General features: G+C 37.0%; 1 protein-coding gene across 1 annotated transcript in view; it reads right to left on the bottom strand.

Annotated features, from left to right (window-relative positions):
* Positions 1-10603: 10603 nt before the first annotated feature.
* ST6GALNAC5 (ST6 N-acetylgalactosaminide alpha-2,6-sialyltransferase 5) overlaps positions 10604-12480 on the bottom strand; it is a 238098-nt gene continuing 236221 nt past the window's right edge. Inside the window, exon 5 of the mRNA XM_003411225.4 lies at positions 10604-11750. Within this exon, the coding sequence (XP_003411273.1) occupies positions 11519-11750 (232 nt within the window). The 3' untranslated portion in view covers positions 10604-11518. The remainder of the gene's footprint in view (positions 11751-12480) is intronic.

Raw genomic sequence — 12480 nt, 5'->3', positions numbered from 1 at the left:
GAATGATGGGTATAAGACTGATACACAAAAAAATCAATTGTATTTCTGAGTACTAACAACAAACAGATAGAAATTTAAATTGAAAAAAAAAAATGCCACTTATAATAGCACAAAAAGATTCACCAAATGCCTAGGAGTAGTTCTAACAAGAGGTGTGGAAGACCTCTACACTAAAAACTTCAAAACATTTTTGAAATTAAAGAAGATCTGATTAAATATTGGGATATACCATATTCATGAATTAGAAGACTTGATATTGTTAAAAAGTCAATTCTTCCCTCAAGTGACCCGTAGATTCAGTGCAATCCCAATCAAAATCTTTTTGTTACTGTTGTTAAGTGCCATCGAGTTAGTTACAACTCATAGGCACCCCACGCCCAACAGAAGAGAACACTGCCAGGTCCAGTGCCACAGTCACAATCGCTGTTTGAACCCTTTGTTGCAGCCACTGTGTCACTTCATCTTGTTGAGGGTCTCCTCTTTGTCACTGACCCTCTACTTTACCAAGCATGATGTCCTTCTTCAGGGATTGATCCCTCTTGATAACATGTCCAAAGTGAGCAAGACAAAGTCTCACTAACCTCACTGCTGAGAAGCATTCTATCTGTACTTCTTCCAAGACAGGCTTCTTCACTCTTCTGGCAGTCCATGGTATATTCAATATTCTTTCCCAACACTGTAATTCAAATGCATCAATTCTTCTTTCTTCTTCCTTATTCACTGTCCAGCTTTCGCATTCATATGAGGTGACTGAAAATACCATGCCTTGGGTCAGGTGCACCTTAGTCCTCAAAGTGACATCTTTTTAACACTCAAAGAAGTCTTTTGCAGCAGATTCGCTGGATTCAATAAGTCGTGTGATTTCTTGACTGCTGTTTCCATGGGTGTTGATTGTGGATCCAAGTAAAATGAAATCCTTGACAACCTCAGTCTTTTCTCCGCTTATCATGATGTTGTTTCTTGGTCCAGTTGTGAGGGTTTTTGTTTTCTTTATGTTGAGGTGTAATCCATACTGAAAGCTGTAGTCTTTGATCTTCATCAGTAAGTGCTTCAAGTCCTCTTTACTTTCAGCAAGCAAGGTTGTTTCATCTGCATATCATAGGTTGTTAATCTTCCCTCAATCCTGATGCCCCATTCTTCATATTGTCCAGCTTCTCAGATTATTTACTTAGCATACAGATTGAATAAGTATGGTGAAAGGACACAACTCTGACACTCACGTTTTCTGATTTTAAACCATGTAATATCTCCTTGTTCCGTTTGAATGACTGCCTCTTGGTCTATGTACAGGTTCCGCATGAGCACAATTAAGTGTTCTCGAACTTCCATTCTTTGCAATGTTATCCATTGTTTCTTACAATCCACACAGTCAAATGTTTTTTGCATAGTTAATAAAACACAGGTAAACATCTTTCTGGAATTCTCTCCTTTCAGCTAGGATCCATCTGACATCAGCAATGATATTCCTTGTTCTGTGTCCTCTTCAGAAACTGGCTTAAATTTCCAGCAGTTCTCTGTCAATGTATCACTGTAAACGTTTTTAAATTATCTTCAGCATGATTTTACTTGTTTGTGATACTAATGATATTGTTCAATAATTTCTGCATTCTGTTGGATCATCTTTCATTAGAATGGGCACAAATATGAATCTCTTCCATTTGTTGGTCAGGTAGCTGTCTTCCAAATTTCTTGGCATAGACAATGAGCCCTTCCAGTGTTGCATTCCTTTGTTGAAACATCTCAATTGGTATTCCGTCAGTCCCTGGCGCCTTGTTTTTCACCAGTGTCTTTGTGCACCTTGGACTTTTACCTTGAGTACCATAGGTTCCTGATCATCAAAAGGCTGAACATCGATCAATTCTTTTTGGTATAGTAACTCTGTATTCCTTCCATCTTCTTTTGATGTTTCCTGCATCATTTAATTTTTTTCTCATAGTCTCCTTCAATATTATAACACGAAGCATGAATTTTCAAAATTGGAAGATGACACTCTGATTCTAAAATTGCATGTAAAATACAAATTGCCAAGAATGGTTAAGGCAATACTGAAGAAGAAGAAACTGGAGAACTTTCACTCTAAATATCAAGACATAAAGTTATAACAAAGTAATGGTTCAAGTATAAAAAATGGAATAGAATTCAGAGTCAAGAAACAATCCTGACCCTATATAGTAACCTGATTTAGCACCAAAGCACCCCTGTAACTCATTGGATAAAGGATAGTATTTTCAATACATGCTTCTGTGTCTATCAGATTTCTCTAAGGGGTGGAGGATGAACTGTGACCCCTATCTTACAATATACTACAAAGTCAACTTGAGATGGATTATAAAACCAAATATGGAAGACAAAGCAATAAAGCTTATAGAAGAAAGCATAGTAGATTACCTTCATGGTCTCAGGCAATGCAAAGGATTCTTAAACAGGACACAGATGATATTACAAATGAAATATGTGTAAGTTGGGCTTTATTAAAATTAAGAACTTCTAATCATCAAAACATACCATTAAGACAATGAAAAGACAAAGCACATACTGGTAGAAAATATTTGCAATTCATATATCCAACAAAAGACTTGAATAAAGACTATACAACTCCTACAAATTGATAAGAAGAAAAAAAAAGACCACCCAATAGAAATATAAAAGAGGATATCCAAATGGTCAGTAAGGATATAAAAAGATGCTCAACATCATTATTCATCAGAAAAATGTAAATTTAAAACCACTGTGTTATCCAGGAAAAAAAAAAAAACAAACTTTTTTTTTTTTTTTGAAAGAAGGGTTAAAATTTAAAAGGACCGAGAATGCCAAGTGTTGGCAAGTAGCTGAAGCAATAGCAGCTCTCAGTTGTTAGTGGGAGGTACACTTGGAAATCTATTTGGCAGTATCTGTTAAGGCCAAATGAAGGCATGTCCTATGATTCAGCAATTCCACTCCTTGCCATATACTGAAAAGACATGAATGCTATGCCCACCAATAACATACGCACAAGATATTCATAACTGCCTTATTCATAGTATTCCTAAACTAAAACAACTCAAAAGATCATTAACATTAGAATTAATCATTTAGGTGTATTTATACATTATACCATATGGCAATGAAGGAAGAACTACTGCTATACACATAGAAATGGGTGGATTTTATTTTGAATGAAAGAAGCTAGAGGTAAAATTGTATATATCACATGATTCCATTCATATGAAATTTAAAAACAGGCAAAACAATGTTGATGGAAGTTAGAACGGTGGTTACCTTTGACTGGGAGACTGCATGGAAGGGAAAACACAGTGCTGGAGATGTTCTATGTTTTGATCTTGCTTACACAGGTGTTTTGTTGTTGTTGTTACTAGTTGTTGTCAAACCAGCTCTGACTCACGGCCCCCCATGTGTGCAGAGCAGAACTGCACTCCATCGAGTTTTCAAGGCTGTAACTGTTCGAAAGCAGACGGCCAGGACTGTTTTCCCAGGCACTTCTGGGTACCCCCGAACTGCCAACCTTTCGGCTACTAGTTGAGCTCTTAAAAGTTTGTACCACCCAGGGACTCCTTCATGGGTGTATACATATGTAAAATTCCATCACTCACTCTATATACATATGATCTATGCATTTAACTGAATGAAAATTACACATCAGAAAAAATGTAAAAAGGAATGAATGACAAAAAAAGATAAGCGAGACGTTTCTTAGAAAGAAGAATAAGGGGGAATTGCTCTACAAGATACTAAGACTTATAAAGCTATAGTAGTTATGACAGCATTGTATTAACACAGAGATGGAGAATTTGATCAGAATGGAATAGAGAGCATAGAAATAAACTCCACATATACGGAAATTTGACTGTAGATCACTGGGAAAGAATGAATTCTTTGGGAAATGATGCTAGGACAATAGGAATCTTCGTAAAAACAAAATTGATTCCTACCTTACATCATAAAAAAAAATAAATTTCTGACTACACATGAAAGACAAAAATGTTTTTAAAAAATTTGAATAAATTTTTTAAAAGAAATATTTTAGAATAAAACTAGGAAAACACTTAATGATTGCAAGTAGGGGGATTTATTAAATAAGATATAAGAAGTTCTCATCTTATAAGAAATGATTAAAAATTGGCTACTTTGAAATTAAAAGCTTCTGCTCATTAAAAGGCACATACAGAAAAAGAAAAGTTACCAGTTGGAAGGAGAAATTTATAACACATATAACTAACAAAAAAATAATATCTTGGGTATATTAAGAACTCTTTAAAAGAAAAAGAACCCAGTAGAAAAGTGAGCACAGACTCAAAAAGCTATTTCATAGATAAGGCAATGGAGAATGAATATAGCAAAAAAAAAAATCTTAACTTATATGGATTTGGGAATTACAAGTTCAAAACACAGTAAGATAACATTTACATCTAACAGATTGGTAAAAACTTACAGTCTGAAAATACCAAGTAGTAGCAAGGGTGTAGGTAACTATTACAAGGAGAATGAAGTGCCCAACCACTTTGGAAAACAATATGGCAATATTGTGCACATATGAAAAATTTTACTCTATAGCCCAGCAATTTTATTTCTGGGTATACATACCCTAGAAAAATCTTGCACATATGCACTAGACGAACGTTACAAGAATGTTCATAAAAATATTGTACATATTAACAAAAATGAGAAAACAACTCAAATATTTGCTGAGAGGAGAATAGATTAAAATAAATTATGGTATATTCACACAATAGTATTATACAGCAGTGAAAATAAATTAGAGTAATAGGCAAATAAAATGGATACATCTTGAAAAAAAGCAAGTTACAGGAGACTATATACGATGATATAACCTTTTTGTAATGCTCACAAATATGCAAAAGTAAACAATATATTATTTACAGATATAATTGTATGTAATAAACTATTTAAAAAACAAGAGAATTGATAAACAGAAAATCCAAGATAGTAGTTGCCTCTGGGGGGAACAGAGGGACTGGATGCGGAAGGAATACTCAGGTAGCTTCAAAGGTAATGGAATGTTGTACTTCTTATGTTTGTTTAATAAGTTACGTGTTTGTCACATATTATTTGGCATGTATCAAATATAACATGATAAATGTTGTAACAGAATTTATGTTACCGATAGGATTAAACTTCTTCCAGGCAGTACACCCTGATTAAGGACAGAGACTCCCAAGACAGACCCTCTGGGTTCTAATCCTGTCCCTCTCACTTAATAGCTGTAGGACCATAAACAAATCACTGAAACATCCTTTGCCTTCGTTTTTCCATCTGTGAAGTGGAATAATAAGAGAACTTAAGTCATAGAGTCACTGTGAGAATTAAATGCATTGACACATGCGAAGCATTTAGACAAGTGCCTCATGAGGGGCAAGCCATGTGTTTGCTCTCATTTTCTTCACACTGGGTCACATGACCAGGGGGACGCAGACGCGCAACCTCTTTTAGTTTCAGCTTGCTTATTTGCAAAATAAGATAATAGGATTAGTGTAAAATGATATATATAAAGCAAATGACACTGTGCAAAGTGCCCAGGGTCTATAAATGTTCAGTAAATGATATATTATTGTAAAAGTTTGATTCCATCTGCATGGCAAAGAACTAAAGATGCCAACACCTGAGATGTTTTATATAGCAGCAGACAGCCTTTTAAGGGTAGTTGGACATAGCATATTCTCGATTTTTTCTAACATCCTTGTTGAGATTCTGTTTAAATCCTATTACAGTGTCTTTCTCAATGTTTTACAAAATAATACTGCATGATCATAATAAAATTCTTGAAAATGTAGGATTATCTACTACATTCAGAGATAATCACTGTTCTTAGTTTAATATACTGTCTCCTATCCCTTTCCCTGGGAGCCCTGGTGGTGCAGTTGTTAAAGAGGTTGCTGCTAACCAAAAGGTTGGGGGTTGGAACCCACCAGCTGCTCCACAGAAGAAAGATATGGCAGTCTGTTTGATTTATAGCCTTGGAAACCCTACAGGGTCTCTATGAGTTGGAACTGACTCAATGGCAGTGGGGATCCCTTTCCTTGTGCTTTATAAAATAAAATGGAGGTGATGAGTAAATAAAAAAAACGTAAATAAGCATGTGAAAAAGAAGACAATGAAAGGTGCGAAATCTGAAGTGTCTACATGTTCAAGAAAGTAATGATTATGGTCTCTTGTAAAGTACCCATTGGCAGCCAACTCACCTTTACCGACTTAATGCAGTCTCGCCCTCTCTTATAACCTGGGGAACCAGACACCAGGTGCCAGCAAGGACTTCTAGGTGGTGACGCAGGAGCCTAGGACAGTCTGGCTAAGGACATCTTTTCCCAAAGTTGTCCTTTCCCCTTACATTCTGGCAGAGATGAAAACATTTTAGATCTGCCTCATGGAAACACAAGTTTTTTTTTTTTTTTTTTTTAAGATAAATGTATGCTTAATTTTTATAGACCCTCAGCAACCACAAATTTTATCCCCAGCAGCTGTAGGAAACTGTCAAGTTTAAGGCAGGAGATAACTGGCCTCATCTACCCTCCCTTTTTAAGTTGAGCCACAGAAGTCCGAGCCTGAGCTGCCTTTCTGTGGATGATATAGCATTTGTCAATACTAAATTTAATTTGTGCCAAGAGCAGCTCGCTAACAGTGAGAACACAAAGCTTGCTGAACTTTACTTCGCCTGTGTGCTCAGTACATCCAGCATTGGCAAACCTAATGAATTCAGCAACATTATCCTATCCACATCTAGGTCAGCTGTGTAAAAACATGGTAGGTTTAAGGACTGACCCTATGAAAGCTCACTTAATTCTTCTCTTGGTCCTCCATAATGTAACTGTTTCATCACCTACTCTGTCTTCTATACTTTTAAAATGAAAGAATGTATTTATACCCAATTGCCGATCTGAAGTGACAATATTGAGATCATTGACAACAGACATTTATTGAGCGCCTACTGTATGCAAGGCACTATACTAGGCACGAGGCTACAAAGAAAAAGGAGAAACAGTCCCTGCCCTCAAGGAGCTTACAACCTAATTAGATAAATAAGACATATACATACAAAGACAAAAAGACAATCCAAGGTAGCATGTAATATTAGGGCACTGAGTAGAAACAAAGAGAACTTCAGCCATTTTTGCATTTCTATAGTGGCTCAGTACCCTGAACAGGTGGGACTGAGTGAGCTAAAATCGAGGGGCTAGTCCTTTTCATTTTTAAGCCTTACAGACACTCTCTCACTTCTTCCTGTTTCAAAGTATCTCTGGCATGTACTAGAACCTAGGCAATTGCTCATACGCCCCACCCCCCCACATGTTATTATTATACTTCTCTTTGAAGTGGCCATCTCATAGGGTCATCAGCTGTCCTGGTTTGTCTGTTACTGCACTGGTTTTAGCACTAAAAGTCATTTGTCTTGGAAATCCACTCTCCCCCCAAATAACAAAACCCATTGCCATCGAGTCGATTCAGACTCATGGTGACCCCACGTGTTACAGAGTAGAACTACTCCATAGGGTTTTTTGGGCAATAATCTTAATGGAAGCAGATTGCCAAGTCTTTCTACCGCAGCACTGTTTGGTGGCTTCCAACTGCCAGCCTTTAGGTTAGTATTTGAACACAAACTGTTTCCGCCACCTTGAAACTTGCCCTCTATTTGAAGTACCTTGGTCTATTTGAAGTACCTTGCTCTGTAGCTAGTATATTCCTCCCATCTACCATGGTTATTGCTTGGGACAATCTGTTCCTCAGATAGTTCTCTAGTTTAAAAACCTACAAGGAGGACCTTGGCAGCCCCTAAACACTGCTGGTTTAAAAGTATACTGCAGACAAAAGAAGACAATCAGGAGAGAATGATGGTGAAGAGACTGAATGAGGTTCAAGACAGAAGCAGGAAAGATGGAAGAAATAGTTGGGTCTGGTATGAAATACACGCCTTTTAACTTCGCCTCCTAATACTGCAGAGAAAAGAAAAGGCACACAGTCTTCTCTCAGAGGAGGTCTATTTAACGATTTGAATTATTACCTGGTGTAATCTACGGTAGATATTTGAAAGGTCACTTCTACACAAGGGTAAAAATTTGGGCAGGTATTAAATAGGTATATGTAAGTTTAAATAACCCTGTCTTAAACCTAACATTTTTAACTTTTTCCTTCCACTTTTACCTAGCCTTCACTTAGTTTCTAAATCAATAATTTTTTGAGGGGAGTCATTATTTCAAAATGAGGTTTTTCCTTCCATTCAAATGTAATTCAAATAGGTCAGTAATGGTGAGAACTTCAGGAATCAAAGGTAATATGTCTCAAGAGGTGTTGTTTTGAATGTAGTACACAAATCCGGTTGTAACCTAAGGATTCCAAGAGACAGCGCAAATTTCTCTTTTAGGCATAGTGATTTGTGTTTTGCTTTCATTTATTTATTTTAGAAGAAAAAGGCAAATTCTGAAATCTTAGGACCTTGGAAGTTCCCAAATTGCTTGGCTTTATGTCAAGCCCTCAGGAGTACATCCAGGGTTAGCGAAGCACAGGGACTTACCTGCCAACACCCATTAACCTTAATGGAAATCACACAGCTAAGTCCCCACGCAGCACACTGAATATTTACCTCCTAATGTTCTTTTAATGTATGTTTTCTTGGGTGAATATTTACTGTAGAATATTAAATGTGAGATCCCTCTTTTTATGGGCCATTTGAAGTGATTGATTTTGTTTGTGCATTCCTGTATCTCTGCCCGTAATGGCTATCTATTGTAATGGCCCCTGCCAAATGTTCCTGCGTTGAAATAACAGAAGCCATGGATCGGCCAGCTGTGGCATTGTATTACTGTGGTCTTAAAAGCTACGAGAAAGCTGATGACACAGCTGGGGAGGAAAGAAAAAGGTATGAAACATAATGAATATGACTTAGGCTTCAAACACAATATGGATCTTAAAGTCATTGAGGTCTGTAAACACAGTTTTGTAGTCATCTTTTACGTCGGAGTTTGTGAATGGTATTGAGTGGTATTAAGACTGACAGTCATGAAATGATAGCAGCAAGACAAGAATTCAATTGCCCACAACCAGATCCATCAGCACAATCTACCGGAATTTTAGTCATTAAAAAAATTGCTGTAATAAAACCATTGCCGAAGTGATCATTTCTTGCACTTATTTACATTGTATTATTATTATTTTTTAATATGAACTTAACTTATCTAGCCACATGTAGATTTAAAACATTTCCCGACGAAGCCAGGAATTTCAGAATTTGGTTGCCTTTAACTGTTTTGAGCATTTGAGAGGGGGAAGTCGCAAAAAAGATGACGCTATTAGGATGGTCTTCTTGTTTTTTCCTTTAACCTAAAACTTGAAGATACACAGACACTTGAGATACTAGTAGACTACATAATACAGCTACATCCTTGCTTGGATGTTCCAACTATGCCTTTACAAATTTATACAAATAGACATTGTCAAAGGATCCATTTACATCTGAGCAACATAATCTCTTCTGGTGATGGTAAAGTCGGCCTATAAATCAATTGGATAAAATTCACATCATTTTTCATAAATTCCTAAAGCATATGTCCAGAGTTCTTGCTACCCAAGAGACTGTGTTAGAATAAAAGTCTATGGTCCCTTTAAAAACTATAAGAACATCTAAAGACCACATTCTGCTATGTTTTGGGCCCCTCCCCAAAAATGTTTTGGACAGACATTTTAATTTTACTGGCTTTGAACAGCTCAAGCCACACCACAATAACATCAAGTCTGTTTTTGCTACATGAATATCTGAACCTTGTTTGCATCTCAACGATAGTACTCCTTATAATCAATAGTACTTCTTCCCTGTCCCCCACCCCTGTAGTTAGTGCAAGGGAATTGGATCTTAGTACTAATTAAGGAAAGGGAAAAGAAGTGGTAATATGAGAAATTTTTAATCACAGGCCAGATCATGTTCTGTTAAACAGTGTAGGTCTAGCTACCTATATTTGTTGGTGCCTTCAGATTTGGCATTTAGAGAAACTACTACCTTCTAGGCCATGTGTAAAGGGAACACTGGTATATTTTTTTAAAAGAACCAATTTTGAATATTATTTGTTTAAATGAAAATCTTTAATACTAATTGATCTTGGCTCTGAATAAACGAAGTCCTTCATACTCAACCAGACCAGGGAATGGCAGTGAATAACATTTAAGATTTGTAGTAAGTGAGTTTGAATAGTTCATAGGATAAATGAATTGTGTGATAGAAAACCTCCTTGAATTCTCTTCTCTCTATGGAACTGCAGTTCTTCATTCTCGTAGCTAGGGAATACCATGGAAGTAGGTCTTTTTTTCTTTTTTTAGGGGTTGGGGGGAGTGGTGCAAGAAGCACCAGAGAAGCAGAGGGTAGATTTTAGCCAATGGGGACAAGGTTTCTAACCATAAGAGGGGGATAGGTAGTAGGGAAATATAAAAGGACCTTCAAAATAATGGCCTGCAAATGTTGGAATCCATCATTCCACATGCAAAGTCCTCAAGAGGTCAATAAGAGGCTCATAGAATTTTAGACTTAGACTAAACTTAAGAGGTCAGTAACCTCATTCTGCACAAGAGGAAATTAGGGCTTAAGAAAGTGAAGTGAATTTACATCAATTACCACTGAAGAAAACTATCTTTAAGTTTCTCTTATTAGCCTTTTTTTTAATAACACAGTTTTTGGTTTTAAATTTTGTCATTTTGGAAGCACTTCTGTACACAGGAAAAAGTCATAACTATTCTTGCCATAAAATAGCAAATCTGAAGTCAAGGGGTTCAAAAAATACAGCACAACATTTCCAAACCAAATATCAGCTACCTGCTAACAGTGAGCATTGTGAACACAGTGGCTTATCAGCCCAATTGTAGGTTTTCCCAACTATCATTCAGGATTAAAGGATTAGGAAGCATAAATTATCACATAATCATAATCTATAAAAATACTGGCCTACAAGACAAATTTAAGGTGCACTAAAAAACTGAATGGATAAATATTGGATGTTTGCTTTATGAGAGTCAGTGGAGATGTGCTCTTCAGAAATCATGTCCATACTTTTAGGTGGCTTTTTACAAATCACACATACAGACTCCCAACAGATGACAAAGATTATAGATCGGATTAGAATACAACTTGATAGAAAAATGTCTTTTGATGTGGTATTTCTATAAAGGAAAGCAATTAATATTGTTGAGTTGCTCATGTTTTGGTTTTGAAGGCAATACTTAAAGAGATCCAACATGTTTTTAACCTTGGCAGCATCAATAAAAAGAGTGTTCAGCTCCTATGGTAACCCCTTCGAAAGGGACAAACTCATTAGGATGTGTTCATTCTAGAAAATTTCCTTAAAAACCAACTGCACTGCTCTGTAGTGACACCTGGTAGTCATCTGTCCATGGTACTTCTTGAGGAGGGAATCTATTTCCTGCTACAAGTTCTGTTCACCTGTCCTGCCTGGTGACTCCAGGAAGTTCAGTGCCCAGGTGACTGGTACAGTGGGTACTTGGGATTATGGTCTGGCTCATTGATTCCTCAGAACACAGGCTTAGTCTCAGGATGATTTATAGCAAGTGATTCTGGTTTCCAGTCAGGTTGGAAAAAGTGAATATTGAATGTCCGTGCCCAGTTCTTGAAGACTCGCTTCTCCGTGATAAAGCGGTGATGACTGCCCTTCCGTCCACGCTCGTGTGAAAGGTACATCGTACATTCGTCAGGTCCAAAAGGTTCATAATAATGATAAGGTACTGAGGGGTGACTGGGATCCCTGTGGGCAGAAAAGGAGATAAGTGATTGAAGAGAACAAAAAAACAAATAATCCCTTGGACTGGTTAAGGTAAGATGTTATCTTTAAAAAGATGATAAGCACAAATCATATTTTCTAGTTATATAAATTTCAGCAAATGGTTTTTCTAATGTTTAAACAATAAGCAAGTAGAGAGGTTTTGAGTTGCCTAAATAAATGCAGTGACTATCGTTATCAAATAAAAAGATTAAAAATGTGCTGTAGGGCAATTAAGTTCCCCAGATTTGAAACTACATTTCAGGAAAACCCAGCTTAATTCTTGTTTCCAAACCAAAGTCTATCTACCAGAAGGAGCTACACAGTCTTTTTACGAAACTTAAAACAGACCGTTTACCATAACCCCCCACCCCAAACAAAAAAAAAAACCAAAAACCCACTGCTGTTGAGTTGGTTCTGACTCATAGCAACCCTATAGGACAGAGTAGAACTGCCTTATAAGGTCTCCGAGGCTGTAAATCTTTACGGAAGCAGACTGCCACATCTTTCTCCTGCAGAGCAGCTGGTGGATATGAACCACAGACTGTTTGGTTAGCAGCTGAGCGCTTTAACCGCTGCACCACCAGGGCTCCTCACAGCCCTCCAAGTCCTCTAGAGACTTCCTGATATACTAGGAGCATGTCCTACAGGGTGTTACATGATCAGCTCCTCTCCAGAAATCTTGTAACCCACTTGGCCTTGTCCACTATGCTAG

This window comes from Loxodonta africana, chromosome 3, assembly GCF_030014295.1.
Source record: "Loxodonta africana isolate mLoxAfr1 chromosome 3, mLoxAfr1.hap2, whole genome shotgun sequence".
NCBI classification, from domain to species: Eukaryota; Metazoa; Chordata; class Mammalia; order Proboscidea; family Elephantidae; genus Loxodonta; species Loxodonta africana.
This window is presented reverse-complemented; position numbering and strand designations above follow the sequence as displayed.